The 17,910-nt window shown below is 41.1% G+C and overlaps 3 protein-coding genes across 4 annotated transcripts in view; 2 read left to right on the forward strand and 1 right to left on the reverse strand.

Annotated features, from left to right (window-relative positions):
• The first annotated feature begins 272 nt into the window (after nucleotides 1-272).
• On the forward strand, nucleotides 273-5,596 carry lrit1b (leucine-rich repeat, immunoglobulin-like and transmembrane domains 1b). The gene is made up of 4 exons (XM_026914853.3): nucleotides 273-513; nucleotides 1,443-1,903; nucleotides 2,012-2,317; nucleotides 3,396-5,596. The coding sequence occupies exons 1-4, from the start codon at nucleotides 389-391 to the stop codon at nucleotides 4,448-4,450; spliced, it is 1,947 nt and encodes a 648-aa protein (XP_026770654.3). The 5' UTR covers nucleotides 273-388; the 3' UTR covers nucleotides 4,451-5,596.
• Nucleotides 5,597-9,096: 3,500 nt separating this feature from the next.
• lrit2 (leucine-rich repeat, immunoglobulin-like and transmembrane domains 2) lies at nucleotides 9,097-15,047 on the forward strand. The gene is made up of 3 exons (XM_026915511.3): nucleotides 9,097-9,232; nucleotides 9,952-10,730; nucleotides 13,410-15,047. Exons 1-3 carry the CDS (start codon nucleotides 9,129-9,131, stop codon nucleotides 14,201-14,203), a joined length of 1,677 nt encoding a protein of 558 aa, XP_026771312.2. The 5' UTR covers nucleotides 9,097-9,128; the 3' UTR covers nucleotides 14,204-15,047.
• Nucleotides 15,048-15,139: 92 nt separating this feature from the next.
• Nucleotides 15,140-17,910, reverse strand: part of LOC113527213 (cadherin-related family member 1) — a 29,031-nt gene continuing 26,260 nt past the window's right edge. For both annotated transcript variants that reach the window (XM_034309118.2, XM_053238987.1), the window contains one exon: nucleotides 15,140-17,644. In XM_034309118.2, the coding sequence (XP_034165009.2) occupies nucleotides 17,081-17,644 (564 nt within the window). In that variant the 3' untranslated portion in view covers nucleotides 15,140-17,080. The remainder of the gene's footprint in view (nucleotides 17,645-17,910) is intronic.

Genomic DNA, 17,910 nt, shown 5'->3' on the forward strand with positions numbered 1-17,910 from the left:
GTTTCTCGCAGCACGCCTCATTCAGCATTACGTTCTGCTGAAGTGCTGAAGCAAATAATATGACCATCATCATTAAAATCCAAGCTCTATATTTAACCGTCCAATCAGATTGTCAGAATGTCCCTGTCCTGTATATAAACAAAAGGCGAGCACGCAGCCTATGAGCTTCCAGGAAGGAATTAATCACGCAAATGAAAATAACCCGCGGCCTTTCCTTAATCCTCCTCTATCCTTTTTATCTGGGGATTCAGAGCAGCAGCAGCAGCGTGGACATGGACGAGTGAGACAGAGACACGACAATGTTGCTGCTGCAGCAGGGACACGATCAGACGTCGCTCTTTCTTTCTTCTCTTTTTTAACATGAGCTAGTCATTAGGACAGTGCCAAAATGTTCGTCTTTCTGTGTTGGTGTTTCGGTTTGGCCTTTTTCTGTGGACTTCCTGTCCTGAGCAGCACCTGTCCAGCACAATGCAGCTGTTTTTACCACAAACTCAGTGATGGATCCAAGGCCCGGTAAGAACCCAAGTCTGAATGTTCGTGTGTGTTGCTTTGTGTACAGAGAACATTTTTACAGTGCAGGTTTTTAATCCTGTCTAGAATCAGTCTGAGATTAACACGAGTGCTCTTTAATCTTTTCTCCAGGTTGGGCGTGGTAGTGTTAAGCAGTACAGTAAATATAATGTAAGGAAAATCAATCCAGTGAGGCTCAAATATGGGGATAATAATAAACAGATGTAATTCTAAACAAATTAAGTTTTCCCCCCAGTGTCATGAAATTCATCTGAAAACACTTTAATGTGTTGTTATAATAAAACACTGAGTGACGAGGTGGTGTGATGAAGCGGAGCTACTGTTACCACCCCGAAGTTAATTATTTTCTAATTAATTATAAACATGTCCCCTGGTGTTTCATTCCTCATCTACCACAACAACTCACCAACGATCAAAATCATTTATTTATTAAAGAACAACGTCATACTGTTATACTTACATTTAATTAGCGCTAAACGTCCATGAAACAAGTTAGTTCCTGTTCATCAGCCTCTCTTTTTTCTTTCTCTCGAAGATAATGAGACAGAAAAAAAAATGCAGTTGTCATGTTATACAGCGTAAACTCCTCTGTCCTGAAGATATCAGAAAATTTAAAGTTACAGTTTTACCTCTGACTGTTACAAAGCGCTGACACTGGAGACTCCTTCCATAAATGTTAAATAAACATCTCCTTACAGAAAACGTCACCACATCAACGATTACTCACTTTTTACTTTTCATAATACATTTATTATACAGAATACAGCAGTGCTGTGGAATAATTATCATCTCGTTCTTGAATCATTGTCAACCGTTTATCTGAACGAATGTCTAAATAAAATCTGGATCATACTATTGTCATTGTTAATTTTCTTTGCATTTTATGTTGTTTATTTATTATCCTTTTTCAGGAGCATACTGTGCAGTGATCCTGAGCTCACCTCCATCCCCTCCAACTTCCCCTCGGACGTTTCAAAGCTTCGTATAGAAAAGACTGACATTACCCAAATCTCCAGTGAGGCCTTTATCTCCCTCAGAAACCTTGAATTCCTCTGGATGTCCTTCAACTCTCTTTCCGTTCTCCATGTGGACAGTTTCCGTGGCCTAAGCGTGCTCAATGAGCTTCGTCTCGAGGGTAATTTCATCACCTCGTTCCCGTGGGAGAGTTTAACCGACATGCCCAACCTCAGGCTCCTGGATTTGCACAACAACAGGATCACCAGCATCCCAGCCGAGGCAGCCGTCTACATTAAAAACCTCACTTACCTCGATTTGTCCAGTAACAGCTTCAGTACAGTGCCATCTGAAGTGCTGCTGATGTGGTTCTCAGCAAAACCGGCACAGGAGGCTGAGAACTCGAAGATAATTTTGGGTAAAATTGAATATTTTTCTGATTTCCTCTGCATTTCCATAATAATTTTGCTATTTTCTATTAGTATTGATATCTATTTGCTCAGAAACTTTATTTTTAATTCCCCAGGCCTTCATGATAACCCGTGGCAGTGTGACTGTCGCTTGTTTGACCTGGTTCAGTTCCAGAAGTCTCCGTCCTCCACTTCAGCCTTCATCGACACTCACCTGCGCTGTTCGGAGCCTGAGAGTTTTTCCGGCGTGCTCTTCATGGATGTGGAGATACGGAGGTGCCAGGTACCACGAGTCCACACAGCCGTGGCTAAGGTTCGCAGCTCGGTAGGCAACAACGTCCTGCTCCGCTGTGGCACTGTTGGAGTGCCGATGCCTGAGCTCTCCTGGTCCCGGGCTGATGGGAAAGCCATCAATGCTACAGGTGAGTGAAAAGTCTCCTTTCTACTCTGTTACCTAGAATAATCCCAGTGAATTACTATTAGGATCGTATTCTGAGTCAAAGACTTGAGTCCAAAATCTACATCAGTATTTACATAGGGAAAGATTCAGAGTCGGGTTACACAGCTGCTGAAGCTGAGTTTTTGTGCCCCACATTCAGATTATTAAAAATCAAGGATAGAAAATATGGACTGAGGAAGCAAAGTACAATTTCTTTTCTTTGCCATGTAACATAAAAGCAAGGTACAATTAAAAAATTCATAATAAAAACACTAATATGATGATATATAAATGAGAAGATGACGAGCATTGAAATAACTGTAATAGGAGTCTAGTATATTGCAAATATATTACTACATGAATTGTCCTAGTTGTAATTATCACATTAAACACTGCATATTTGGCTTTAATTTAACTTTATGGCTTCCACACAGTGCATAAAATAACACTTGATCCAGCGTATTTTACTATTTTTCAGTTCCTCACACGCACAACTTAAAGAGAGTCTAAAGGGAGGTCACGAACTTTAAAGGGACAATACTATATACTATATAATAGTTTCATATTTATGTATTTAATATTGTTTCCTAAATGTATTTACAGCCAGAACATAAACTTCAGTGTGATATATTGTGGTTAATCAAACACTCCTTCAGTGTAGTTAGATCTGAGGTCTGAATACTGATGCGTACTCAACTCAATTCTGAATACGGCCCTTAATGGAGGGTTCTTCGCTCTTCTGTAGGGTTCTACACAGAGCCTTAAAGGTTCCACTGAGGGACAGATTAACTGAAACGTGCTAGAATTAGAAGATTAATCATTAAGTATGCTTGATAACATTTACGAGCGTTTTTCAATCAACCAAGTTGTAGTGTTGTGTTTTATTTTAAAACTACTTTCACCAGTCATCCAAATGACACTCTGGCCAGGGGTAATTTGTGGGTTTCCTACCATGTAGTACAACCAGTAAAGGTCTTCTGATGAGAGCAGAATGCAGTTCTACAATAACTGCATCAAAATTGTGCTAAATAACAGATTGTCACTATCATTTCACTTTACAGTTCGTGAGGAGGTTTCAACTGAAGGCATCACCTGGTCCATCCTCAGCATCCTCGCCGTGTCCTCTCATGACTCGGGCAAATACGTCTGCAGAGCCACTAATTTTGTGGGCAGCGCCAATGCCATCATCTCTCTCGTTATTTCAGAAACACGACAGGTCAGTGAGGCTGCTGTAAAGAAAACTGGCACCAAGAAGAACGGAAGCTTTGGACGAGCAACATATCAAGAGAAACTCATCGCAAGATACGTTCCTCCAACCTCCACTTCTGTAGATGTTCCCATCATCGAGCCGTTTAATGGATCAAGCTCCACAGGGTCATCCAAGATCGAGCGCTACAACACCTCTGATGGAGTCCTGGATGGCGAAACCACAATGAACAGCTTAGAAACAGATATGGATAAGAATGTGTTGAGCAATCTGGCAGCCAACGCTTCCTCCCTCCAGCAAGATCCAGAGAGAAGGGTGGTACGTTCTGTCAAAGTCATCGGAGACACCGATCACACAGTGTCAATTAACTGGCGAGCTCCATCTGCGACCAACACCACATGGTTTAGTGTTCTTTATGCTGTATTCGGTGAGAGAGACATGAAACGCATCAACGTCGGTCCCGGGAAGCACCGGATCACCATCGAAGGCCTTGTTCCAAAAACCAAGTATATCGCCTGTGTATGTGTGAAAGGTCTAATCCCAAAGAAGGAGCAGTGTGTGATCTTCTCAACTGATGAGGCAGCAAGTGCTAGTGGCACTCAGAAGCTTATCAACGTGGTGGTGATCACGGTGGCGTGTGTCATCGCAGTGCCTCTCACTTTGATCGTCTGCTGCGGGGCTCTGAAAAGACGAGTCCAGAAGCTCATGGGAAGAAGATCAAAAGACATTCAGGACTCATACGTGACCTTCGAGACCCTCACACCAGGTGGCAAGGCTAAAGGGATGGAAGGGGAGTACCTCACCCACCTCAACCAAGACGAGTCCAACCGCCTGCTCTCGGCTCGCTCCAGCGTCGATTCAGTGGCCGTAAACAGAACTGAAGGACATCCTAATGAGTATTACTGCTAAAGTCTGCTCATGGACGACATCATCCATTCATTCACTTTTTGAGCTTCAGTATCTGCTTTATCCTGGAGACTATCACAGGAATACTGGGCATGAGGCGGGAATACACCCTATTTGGGATGCCAGAGATTTTATTAAGTCGCTGATTGTGAATATGGCTGTGTATATGTAAAGAAAGCATCTTCACAGCCTTGCAAGGATACACCATGTGATCTGGGTCATAAACAAACAAGACACTTATTCACTGTCAGTCCATGAGTCTAAACTATGTGTCTTTGTGTTTACTTTTTTAAACAATACAGACAATAGATACACACTATATGGCCAAAAGTATGTGCACCCCTGACCATCACACCGCATATGTGCTTCTTCCCCAAACTGTTGCCACAAAGTTAGAAGCACACAGTTGTATAGAACGTCTTTGTACGCTGCATTACATTACAGTTTCCCTTCACTGGAACTAAGAGGCCCAAACCTGTTCCAGCATGACAATGCCCCTGTGCACAAAGCGAGCTACATGAAGACACGGTGTGTGAAGGTTGGAGTGGAAGAACTCGAGTGTCCTGCACAGAGCCCTGACCTCAACCCCACTGAACACCTTTGGGATGAACTGGAACACCGACTGAACCCCAGACCTCCTCGACATCCCAACATCAGCGCCTGACCTCACTAATGCTCTTGTAGCTGAATGAACACAAATCCCCACAGCCACGCTCCAACATCTAGTGGAAAGCTTCCCAGAAGAGTGGAGCTCATTATAACAGCAAACACACGGGAATAAATCTGGAATGAGATCTTCAACAAGCGCGTGTAAGTGTGATGGTCAGGGGTGCACATACTTTTGGCCATATCATGTATCTTGAATAATTAGATTGTTCATCCTTTTTGAAGAAGGGAAGGAATTCAGGAACCACTGTGTTTTGGAAAATGACAATAACAGCAGCAGTGATGGGATTTTAAAGGCATTAGAAAGCAAGGAAATGAACAAAAGACTCATCTCTCGTGTGTCCTCATGTGCACCTTGTCTTTTTCACAACGTTTTGTGCACGATCCTAGAAGAGAATGATTTCTCTTTAGTTTTTCTACTTCAGTGTTTTTACCATGTTAGCTCATTTACTCATTGTGCTCTAATTAAACAATAATTCAACATGTTCCATGTAAGTAAATATTTATTTCTTAAATGTATTTGTCTTAAAATTTATGCATGAATAAATGTTTTACATAAATATATAAGAAATGTGATCCTGAATTTCTGCTAATATTTTAAATTATTTTCTGCAAGCCAACCTCTATCAGTCTTTTCAGCATTTCTAGTGATATTGACCGGGCCAAAAAACTGTTTTAAAAAACGGAGACTTGTTTATTTTCCACTTTAGGCGAGTGGTTTATGATATTGCTTAAAAGAACATTTCCATATAAATGAACTTTGCAGTAAAATTAAAGCTGAAATTCATATCTTTATGATAAAATGAGCCTAAAATTGGAGTGAAATTATCTCAGGATCAACTGCTCATAAGTAAAACTATTTGGAAGTTTACACTATGCAAAATTTTATTTGGTCTCAGTGTTTAGAAAAATTACTTCTTAACATAGCGAGACAGAAAAGTCACTACTTCCACGTTCCAGTATTCAGGTGGTAGCATCGGGAGCGATTAGTCGTATTGTATTTGCTTTAGATATACACACTCTCAACAGAATTAAAAACCACGATATTGAACCTCATTCGCACAAAACAACACGCATTCATACAAATGTCTCATTACACCAATTTAAATACTGAAATATTACATTCATCTCTATTCGTTTAATTAAACTTTGGTCATTATTTAGACTGTTATACAGTATGTACAGTACCTAAAGATATTAAACTTGAGGTTTTGGGGTTTATGTCAGCAGTTAGGACTGACTAAATAATGGGTACAGACTAAAATCTTATTCTCGAGCCTCGCTAAATATTTTTGACCACAGAGTTTTTAAAATGGAAAAAAACCCTAGATCTCTAGCTGTCAAGTAGATGAAGTACAACGACACTGGAATGTTGCAACATTTCTTTCTAATGAGCATGTGAGTTTTTCTAGCTAGTTAGCATCATTAGCTGCACATTTTACAAACATTTTTTTTCTCTAAGCAATAAAAATGTACCTACGTGATTCATTACGTAAAGCTGGACATTCGACTTGTACATGTACGCACCTGTCTAGGAGCACCATCGTTCATCCAGTAATACTTTTCTCCATCTTGGAAAACCACCGTCAATGTTTATTCTAGTTTTACTGTGTTTCTTGTTAATTAATGCAGAAGTAAAGTGTGGTTTTGTGCTCAGAGTAAAATGATCTGGTTGCAGGTCTTAAAGTGGTGCAACAGAAAAGCATCAGAAGATCATGAGTTCAAATCCCAACGATGTCAAAATCATCTGTGTCTGGGAGACAAGAGAGCAAAAACTGTCTGTGCTGTCAGGGTGGGAGGGGCATACTCTCACTTCCATGTCAATCACAGCGACACTAGCCAATTACAGGCCTCTGTCAGCTCATGTATGCGGAAGAGGATGAATAGCGCTTTCCTCCGTGTGTGTTATGCCATGCTGTGACGCTGTGTGAGCAGGTGGCTTCACGTGTTAGGCTGAGCTGCCTGATGGGTGGGAACTGGGAGGGCAAGACCAAATTTGGGAGAAAATGATGGAAAAATACAAAAGAAACATATAAAAATGTGGTTGTGTCGAGTGATTACAAGATTCCACCATGTTTTCCTTCCCAAACAGACGGACATGTGAGTGAAGGTGTGTTAGGGGCGTGTCGATAAAAAAAGACTGACAGGAGGTCCATGTAAACACATAAGCATTCCGGCTGGAAAAACAGTTTTCCGGGTGATTAGCAGCAGGAAATAAATGGGCTATTGCACCTTTAAAGCTTCACCTGTTTTGGTTCTACCAGACTGCTCCAGAGTTTTATCCCAGCTGCTCACTGGTGTGTGTGAGGAACAGCTCAGCGAGCCGGACCTGCTCACAGTTACTCAGTGCTTTAGAAGCCTGATCTAAATCTGAAAGCCTCCAGCGCTGCCTTATCAGGAGATTAAGGATAATAAGCTTTAGCTTACTGCAGCAGTGAACTGCGTGGTAGTGACGGCCATCTCACGCTGAGGGCTTCTGGGGGTTCGGTTTTGTCTGCTGTGGTGTGTAATGTTTTACACACTCTGAGAGAGCGTTAATCAGTCTGACGTGCGGAAACTAGAGATAACACTTTCTCTTTTCTCTTACTGAAACCTTGAGTATCAGCTGATACTGATACCATCCAATATTATTTCTTTAAACACTACTTAAATGTTTTTTTTAAACCGAAACACTTAAAAATACACAGGAAAAAAATACATAGCTAAAAACAAGACATAACAGAAACCTATTTTATTACTTTAATCACTTTTTAAAAAAAAAAAAATCACTTAAACTGCAAATACAGTATAAGACATATAATAAGCTATAAAGTATAGATATAAAGTATGAGGTCTCTTTATTTGTGAACATTTCCGGTTTGGAAAAAAAAAATCAAAACCCAATTCCAATCTTTTCCATTATTTACAGGATCAGATTTTTGTTTTCTCTGATATCCGATCCACCCCTTTTTTGCTGATATCGGACTGATCGTGATCATCAGTGCAATCTCCAGTGGAAATGATCTTACTCCCTCAAGAAAACCAGCAAACAGACTGTATTTTTATCTCTCGCAAAGCTGTAAGAAGCAACTTACTTATTAGCGATAGACAATTAAACAGAAGTTTGGCTAATCTGTGAAATCCAGTGATGTCAGCTAGACTCGATCTGAAGCATCTTCTGCATATTTGACTCCTTTCCAGCAGCAGCTATATGATGCTGAGTTCCATCTTTTCACACTGAGGACAGCTGAGGGACTCGAACACGACTATTACAAAAAGCACAAACACTCACTGATGCTCAAGAAGCAACACGATACATCAAGAGCCGGGGGGGTGTAAACTTTTGAACAGGATGATCGGTGTAAATTGTTATTATTTTGTCTTCTGGGAAAAATGTAAATATCTTATATAGCTTCTGAAGGGAAGTACTAAATGAAAAAAAATAAGATCTTTAAACAAAATAATAGCTGCTGTTGGAAAGGAGTCCAATATGCAGAAGATGCTGGAAAAGCAGAGAAGGTGCAGGAGCTGGAGGATTTTACTGAAGAACAGTGTGCAGTTTAACTGCTCAGGACAAACAAGAGACTCATGAACAACGATCACAAAACATAAAAACAGCCGCTGATCATTTTTTTATGATCCCTCTTAGTTTTTTTTTTTAAGTTATTAACATTTTGTAGATTCTGCAAGATGTATGTAAACTTCTGACCCCAACTGTATATACAGATCTGTCAATCATACACTAACTTCATCATTCCATCCATTACACTATGGTTTAAAATCACTGATAAACATTCTAATCCAATATCCAGAAGATTCGTCCAATCTTCTGGATTGTGTTCTAGTGTTAGCAGAGTATAATTATATATATATCTCCTGATTCCCAAAGGCTCCTTCGATCCATTTGCGCCATCCTTCCCCTCCTGGAGAGTTGCATCAGGCGGATTAAGCACAAGGAGCTTAAGTTCAGCGAGCGCTCGGACATGTCCAGCAGACCAGCCTGCTCCTCGCTCCTGCCTCCACCAGCACCTTCAGCATGTTTTCCATAACGCTAACAGCACTGTTACTTTTTACTCACTTATATTCAGCCGTTGGTTTCTGCGTGACGGGATGCTCGTGCACTGAAGACAGCGCCGGAAGGTGAGTCGGCTAATAAACAGCAAGAGCTTCAGCAAAGTCAGGAGGTGATCGTTGTAGGTGAAGAGAAATCTGTCTATATTTACTGCATGACGTAACAGTAAGTAAGGAATAACACACAACGGGTCGTGCTGTTACAGGAAAATAATCAGCACCAGGGTGGTGTGATGAAGCCGAGTTACTGTTATCACGCCAAAGTTGATTATTTTCCTACAACAGTACATCCCCAAGTGTTTTATCCCCCTCAGACATTTACTAATTTCAATCAAAAAACATCTTATCATGTTTTTTATCCATTTATAGTTACATTTAATGCTGTGGAAACAAGTTCCTGTTCTAATAAGACAAAAAAAAGAAAACGCAGCTTGTCAAGTTACTGAGAAACTGGAAAGAAGCGTAAACTCGTCTGTCCTGAAGATGTCAGAAAACTGAAAGTTACAGCTTTACCTCTGACTGTTACAAAGCGCTGACACTGGAGACTCCTTCCATAACTGTTAACAGAAAATTTCACCATATCGCATATTTTTTTAAAAATGTCGTACAAGTGAATGAGCTGTTGCTATAGAAACTGTAACGTATTAGAACGAGCACATTAATATAAAGCTGTGATTTGCAGCTGCACTACTGTCAGAGCTGCCGTTCTAGAAAACTAATCAACACCATCTGATTCACAGTGGTATAAGAGGAAAGAAGAAATTTGAACGTTTTTCTCTCTCTTTCAGATCTTTATTATGTATGGAAACTGCTTTAGGATCAATTCCCGAGAACCTCCCTGGAGATTTTATAAAAATCAGGATTGAGAATTCACACCTCACAGAAATACCCCAAAGGGCTTTTTACACCGTCAGTTCCTTGGAGTCGCTGTGGCTGAACTTTAACACCATCACGCTGATGGACATTAAGAGCCTTGAAGGATTGTATAACCTGACTGAACTCCGACTGGAAGGAAATAAACTGAGAACGATACCGTGGATGGCCTTTCAGGAAACACCCAAACTCAAAATCCTGGATCTGAAGCACAACCGGTTGGACGTGCTGCCGGAATTCGCGTTACGCCACCTTCCCACACTGACCTACTTAGATTTATCCTTCAATCAGCTTACGGTGATATCTCCGGATGTTTTTCTCAACTGGCCTCGATATCAGGTACAAAAGCACAGCAGGATGAAGGAGAGTGAAGCTAACGTGGTATTAGCGTTACACAATAACCTCTGGCTGTGCGACTGCCGACTCAAAGGCTTCGTCGACTTTGTCAAATCCATCAGTCCACCCATCATTTTGATGAACTCGTACCTGTCCTGTTCAGGTCCAAAATCTAAAGCTGGGAAGTTTTTTCATGAGGTTGAGCTGAGGAATTGTCTGAAGCCGGAAAGTTCTACGCCTGATGCTAACGTCACGGCAGCGCTAGGCTCGAACACGACGCTGAGGTGCTTCGTGAAGGCGAGGCCTGATGCGGTGGTTCGATGGAGCTACAGTCTAAAAGCCATCAGAGGATTCACAGGTAAAGGTGCTGCTCTTGGCTGAGGAGCTCGAAGGAATCATGCTAACGCACACTTTTAATACACAATTAGCATGTCTACGGCCCAACATTCACTGAAATTGACTGAAAATTCAAAATGCTAAATATCGCAAAAAAGATGTTAGCATCATTAAGAGTACTTCCGTCCCCTTAGCTGAAATCTAAATGCACTTTTACACCAATTAGACCATCAGTCAGGTTCATTTCACACAATTCATAATTAAAGAGGTTTTATGAGTGATGTGGAGGCTACAGCTGGACAGGTAGAGATTCAGAGAAAGACCAGGTGATGTTTTTCCAATCTCCAGTTGTCCAGTTTGGGTGTTTTCCTGCGCCCACTAGAGCTTCAGATTGTTCTTCTTGGCTGACAGGAGTGGAAGCTGATGTAGTCTTCTGCTGTTGTAGCTCATCCACCTCATGGTTTAATGTGTTGTGTGTTCTGAGATGCTTTTCTGCTCACCATGGATTTAAGGAGTGATTATTTGAGTTACCATAGACTTCCTGTTGGCTTGAAACAGTCTGGTGATTGTCCTCTGAGCTTTCTCATCAACAAAGTGTTTCCACCCACAGAACTGCCTCTTACTGGATGTTTTTTGTTTTTTGCACCATTCTGTGTAAACTCTAGAGATGGTTGTGTGTGTAAATCCCAGGAGATCATTAGTTTCTGAAATACTCCAATCGTATGGCACCAGCAGCCATGCCATGACCGAGGTCACTGAGATCACTGAGATCTTTCCCCATTCTGATGTTTGATGTGAACACTTGCTAACTGAAGCTCTTGACCTGTATCTGCGTGATTTTTACGCACTGTGCTGCTGCCACATGATTGACACACTGACTCATCACTGATGTAGTATTTCCTGTTTGTAATCAGATGGTGCTTCTGGTTTTGGTGAAATTCGTCTCTCTGTGACTGTGAGAAATCAATTTGATCTACAATCACATTATGCTCGACTCATTACGATGTACCTTAAATGTCTGTGGTACAATCAAATCTCTACATCACATTAGTTTTTAACGTGTCTCAAGGTATGGTTTAGGAGCGACTTAACACTCTGTATTATGATCATACTTACGTTCAGCAGGTGCAACTGGCCGCTGGTAACTTTGTGAATGTTGTCAACGGTACAAAACTTAGAAAGCACAATCCAAACACTCCACTCGTAGCGATTTGGAGGCGGATGCAAGTCTAAGCTTGTTTTATTAAACCAAAATATCAACTAGAGTCAAGGCAAGATATCTACATAAACTGAGCAGCATGAGTACTCATAACACACTGAGGAGAGAAAAGACAGAACTTATGCAAGGGAACATATGCAAGGGGAACACAAGACAGGTGCGCACAAACACAGGAAATTGGAGGGACAACAGAGGAAGAAGTTTAGAAGTACTTGTGAGAGTGCCCTCTGGAGGCGTGGTGGGGAATTGTCCGTGGTGGACGTGTCACCACCGAACACTCCACAATGTACAGATCCGGCTCTGCGCTGATTTTACACATGTAAACATTTCTATAGTGGCAGAAAGATTATCTTGGAACATTCTAAAGACATCCTTTGTACAGTTCATTTTTACAAAATAACGTTTGACAATATAACATTTGAAAATGTTAGGACAATGTCCTGAAGATGACAGTTCGGCCCCGCCCACATGTATACGGATATATTCGAATACATTTTTTTATGCCTTAAATTTTTTGAAAATACAGTTCTGTGCAAAGGTCTTAGGCACATGCAAAGAAATGCTGTAGAGTAAAGACGCCTTCAAAAATAATGAAATTAAATGATTCTCCATTTTAAAAAATCCTATAAAGAGCAGTAAACAGTAATAAATGGAACAAAGTAATTATTTGTTGTGACGATCCTTCACTTTAAATAAATAAAGCAGTATGTGAGGTGCAGTGTGTGCAGTTTTATAAGGAAATGAGCTGGAAGTGTTACTGAGCATCTTGCAGAAGCAGCCACAGTTCTTCTGGAGACTTTGACTGTCGACTCGCTTCTTATTTCTGCAGCGAAACCCAGCAGCCTTCATTATGTTTTTATCTGAAAAGTGTCTCTTATGGAATCTGCTGCTTTCTTTACTGACATACAAACATTTTTCTGTAACATTTCATTTTGTGCTGAAAAACTAATGTTTGGAATCTAAAATGTTTTTGTACTGAATCAATAATGTAGAAGTCAGAAAATAAACATCTATAACAAAGTTTGTACTAAAGAAAAAATATAGATTGCCAAGACTTTTGCCTAAGACCATCCGCAGGAAAACTCAAATCAATTCGAAAATGTTGAGAGCCCGGTTGGTGGCGATTGTACACCATAAACTGTTAAGGGCTGCGTGTTTAGGGGTAGAGAAGGTAAAATGCGGAAAAACAGCAACATGGTAGATTCAAGATTGTGGACATGCAGAAAAAAACTATGTTTTCAAAATTACCCATATACTGTATGTGTGAATGGGGCATTAGTTAGCTTTAGGTAGCTTTAGTTAGCACTATTTTAATGAGTTCATCTTCTTTATCCTCTTCACGGAAAAACACAACTTTTCACTTTTTACTGTTTGGAAATAAACATTGTTAAAATTTTCTGAAACCTTAAAAAAGAAACATTTTCTGTTCTTGTCATCACATATTAACCTAAATTTCTCCTCTTTCCATTCCTCTGTCTGTAGTTTCTCAGTCTCAGGTGAACGAGGATACAATCATCTCGTCTTTAATAATCCCGTCAGTCCGCTTATCCGATCACGGCCTCTACAGATGCAGCGCCAGCAACTTCATCGGGAATTCCTCCGTTAGCATCCAGCTCAACATCTTGTTCTCCAACGCTTCCTTTGCGAAGTCCCCCAGCTTTCCTCTGCCCTCTGTCAACGAAAACATTTACATCGATATACGAATCGCCAAGCAGACCGTGTACGGTATAACCATCGAGTGGTACGCGGCGACGGAGAACCCTTCGGAAACATGGTTCACTGTCCATTTCGGTCGCTACGATTCTCCAAAGAAAGAAGCTCTGTACATCGGCCCGGGCATCAACAAATACTCGGTGAACGATCTCGAACCAGCTACAAAGTACGAGGTGTGCGTCTCGCTGAAGAATCAGTCGCCTCGTCCTGAGCAGTGTATAGTTTTCGTGACAGGGAGCAACACAAACGAACTGGAGCAGCGTGAACGACTCATCCACATCATCGTGATCGTTTGCGCCATGGTGCTAGCGGTTCCTGCCGGAATGTTCGCCTGCACCACCAACACCAGGATCGGCTGCTTGGATCGCTGCACTCAGATCTGCAGCAGAAATCGGGAAAAGAGAGAAGCAAAGGACTCGCAGGAACACGGCAGGCAGGGAACGTTCGACAGTCTCCAGGCGGCCAGCGACGAAGGACTCTACAGAGATTCGGGAAAAGAGCGGAAATGGAGACGACGCTCGGAAGATAAAGTGCAGAAGGGTAACAGCGCACAGCTCTACTAACCAACACGGTGGAGATAACTGTATGAATTTGCACAAACTGATTCGTGTTTAAAGTCACAAGCAGTTCAGTTAAAAAATACTGAAGCACCAGCTGAGAAATCTCCTAATGGGCGTGGCCTAATATTCTAATGAGCACTCTTAATTAAAGCAAATATTGCGCTTTTTCAGCCTTACATGCACAAACCCACTCTATGCTTGCTAGATTAGCTTTTGTTTGCTAGCTTGCTAAACTGCTGTTTAGGTGGAACTTGCATTATCTGCATTATGATTGGTGAGAAAGCTTGCACATGCGTTATCCCAAATTAGCCCCGCCCACTTTCTCACTAACAGGCAAGAAAATCTTAGCTTTAAGATGTTTTGCTGTAGCTACGATCTTCCTTAAAGTTCTCTGGAGGAATGTATGACACCGGATATTATAAATTATAAATCATTGCTCTTTACAGCTTTAAGTCTATAATATTCAGGTGAATTTATCCACTGTGTAATGAATGAGATGTTGTCATTGAATAAAAAGTCAAAACACTGGACAGGCCACGCCCACAAGTGACAACGGTAGCATTCAAAACACGCCCACAAGTGATAAACATGCTGTAAATATGTCCTGAAATTGGACAGTGACAGTGAAGTGTCCCTGAATTCTCATGTCTGATCACTCGCAGATCACTGATTGGTTGATTTATGTAAGAAAAGTCAGTTACAGTGACTGTGTGTTTTTTTTTGTGCGATAAACATGGCGTCTGTGTGTGGACTGGAATTTTCTTCATATAACGTAATAAAAAGTGTTGTGTGATATCATATTTAATCTTATTGGATTTAATAAACAGTGTTTTGTAATCTCTGGGTGATAAACAGACATTCTGTGACGTGTTTTTTTTTCATATTTATTCAAAACAAAACAAAGACAATAAAGGCATGATAAACTTTCTGAACAGCGTGAACAGTTTAAACAGACGCTAAACAGCGTTAAGTTTAATCACCACAGCAGAAACAGACGTCATTACATCAAACTGTTCACGATAAACACATCGTAAAATCATCTGCGTAGAAACTTCCGGATGTCTGTGTCTCACCGAGGAGACGCTTCCTTCTGAATTATTTAAAAACAGGAGTGTTGGAGTGAAGTGTGAGATTAATGCTGTTAGAAGAATTTAAACAGAACCCAATAATTAACTTTGAACAAATATATGTGTATTATTATTATTATTATTATTATTATTATTATTACTATAATGTTACAAGAACTGACTAAAGAAGCAACTCCAAGTGAAAAGTCAGTTGAAAAGATTCAGACATGCAAGTGATTAGTATAAAATCCTACTCAGATGAGTAAACTAGTAAACATAAAGAAAGGAAAATAAAGTCAGCTGAGACGTGTCTGGTGTCTGATGTTGTCCATAAACACATCAATTTGCTTAAACTTTCTTTAAATGACATTGTTAGTCTTTCTAATCTTATTTTGAAATATTTTTTGTCATACAGGAATGATACTGTACAGCGTATTTACATATTCAGACCTAATCTGCCTTCAAACAAGGGGGCGGGGCTTAGGGGGTGGAGCCATACTACCAAACGGTGCTAAAGTATTTAGATTTAGTGGGTGTGGTTTAAGGCAGGAACTTTAGACAAAAGTTTTACACATGACTTGTTAGCTACATTAGCCTCCTAGCTCCAGTGCAACACTAGCGCTATGTTCATGCTAGCAAGTGACAAAGCAACAGATGTTCGTACGTACGTACGTAAAACAACAAATCCAAATGATTAGCTCGAACGATTCCTCGGACCAATCCTGTGGCCTGTGTGGTGCGACGTTTCTTCAGTTCCCTGCTCACGACTTTAGTTCCTACTAAAATTTTACTGATTGAAGCACAAATGGAAGAAAAAGGCGTGGTTTCGTTTTATCTGTTATATACGACCTCTCATTAAATGTGTATAGAGACATTATAAAGAAATGTAAAGCTGGAAGGAAGTAGTAAAGATCGATGATGCTTCTGGTGAGTGTACAGAGCTAGCATAGTTAGCTTGTTTTGCTAATCTAATCTGGGAAAGAAGATAGCACGAAGCCGAGCATTTACTATTGTAAATTAGTGCCTTATTTAAATTGTGTTTAAATAGTTTACTATGTGTTTACTATCGTATCTCATCGGAGCTAAAGACGCTGGACAGGCCACGCCCACAGGAGATAAACTACAAGCAACACTTGCTGTGGGAATGTAGGGGAAAAAGTTCAGACACCAAACATGACTTCGCTAATTGATTTGGGGTAAGAGGGAAGATTTTGTATCGATCTACATTTCGCTTTACGTTTTAGATAAATACCGCAGAAATTTCATAGGCAAGTTTAAATAAAGTTCATACCAAAGTGCAAATGAAAGAACGAAAACGTGTGTGAAGTTCGGATTTCTTCTTTTCTCTTTACACTTCTTCTCTGTTCCTTGCGGATGTTATTAATCTTAAATTTAGCGCAGCAGAGCTTAAGACTCAGAGCTGATCTGAAGCGGTGTAAATAAACTCCGAAGCACACAAACCGCATGATAAAACTACGATTAAATGATATCTTCTCTCTTTAACTCTTGATGTTTCTTCCTTTAACTACTGAAATCCGAAAATCTGAACCTTACGCCTCAGCGCTATTTACACACACCTCACTTATTATTATTATTATTAGGAGTAGTAGTGTTAGCGTATAAATATTTCATCGTGCATCACTTATAAAAAGCAGAGGCAGAACGTTAACCCGGACCAGCTGCCACCGTCGAGTCGCATTTCTTGGTTATAATCTCGTGCTTCCTTTTTTTCTGCGCTAGCAAAGTAATCTATGCTAATCTGGTGGCTTCAGTAGTAAGGATCTACGCTAGCATGTTTGCTAACCCAGTGGTTTCAGCAGTAGTAGCCTTGATTAGCCTCGATGATCTTCTGCTCCAGCCTCTTCTTCAGCTCGGAAACCAGCGCTGAGCTGACGTTTCCCTCTCTCTTCTTACTCGGCTGATCTTCTGTATCTCTGCTGCTGATGGATCTCTCGCTCGAGCTCCAGGAGCTTAAGGATCCTGAGACGGTAGGCACGGCGCCGTGATGCTCGCTCATCCTGGGGTTGTTGTTTGGTGGAGGTGGAGGCAGAAGTGGTGCACACGGTGGTGGAGGTTTGGACCATGATCTGTCGCTCTTCTTGTTGCTCTCCACATCGTGACCAGCGAGGAGCTTCTCTGGACTTTGCGAGTTTCCGAACGTGAAGTTCCACTGCTGAGGTTCTCCACGCCTGCGGCGGACGACACGGCGGGACGGCCCGATCCTGTTGGACTTTGTGTTGCGCAGGTACATCGCTGTGGAGATCACCACGGTGACCATCACCATCACGCTAATGACCCCAGCTGCCACGCCCAAAGCCTTTACCGGATTGTCTCTGCTCTGCATTAAAAACGCCGCCACTGGGCCCGAGAGCTGATTCTGAAAAAGAGCACAAAAACGACATCATAGTGCTGCTGAATTCTGGATTGTGATTGGTCAGAAGGTGTTGATTAATTTTCTATAACAGCAGCTCTGACAGTAGTGCAGCTGCAAATCACAGCTTTATATTAATGCGCTCATTCTAATACATTATGTAACATTTACGGAAGGAGTCTCCAGTGTCAGCGCTTTGTAACAGTCAGAGGTAAAGCTGTAACTTTAAGTTTTCCGACATCTTAAGGACAGAGGAGTTTACGCTTCTTTGC

The sequence above is a fragment of the Pangasianodon hypophthalmus genome, chromosome 12 (genome assembly GCF_027358585.1).
Source record: "Pangasianodon hypophthalmus isolate fPanHyp1 chromosome 12, fPanHyp1.pri, whole genome shotgun sequence".
In the NCBI taxonomy this organism is placed as follows: Eukaryota; Metazoa; Chordata; class Actinopteri; order Siluriformes; family Pangasiidae; genus Pangasianodon; species Pangasianodon hypophthalmus.

Excerpts from the sequence above, each read along its gene's own strand:
- lrit2 (XM_026915511.3), top strand. The coding sequence starts at position 9,129 with ATGTTTTCCATAACGCTAACAGCACTGTTACTTTTTACTCACTTATAT. Across the intron at positions 9,233-9,951 it reads ACTGAAGACAGCGCCGGAAG|ATCTTTATTATGTATGGAAA; the intron begins GTGAGTCGGCTA and ends TCTCTCTTTCAG. Across the intron at positions 10,731-13,409 it reads AGCCATCAGAGGATTCACAG|TTTCTCAGTCTCAGGTGAAC; the intron begins GTAAAGGTGCTG and ends CTCTGTCTGTAG.
- lrit1b (XM_026914853.3), top strand. The coding sequence starts at position 389 with ATGTTCGTCTTTCTGTGTTGGTGTTTCGGTTTGGCCTTTTTCTGTGGA. Across the intron at positions 1,904-2,011 it reads GAACTCGAAGATAATTTTGG|GCCTTCATGATAACCCGTGG; the intron begins GTAAAATTGAAT and ends TTAATTCCCCAG. Across the intron at positions 2,318-3,395 it reads GAAAGCCATCAATGCTACAG|TTCGTGAGGAGGTTTCAACT; the intron begins GTGAGTGAAAAG and ends TTCACTTTACAG.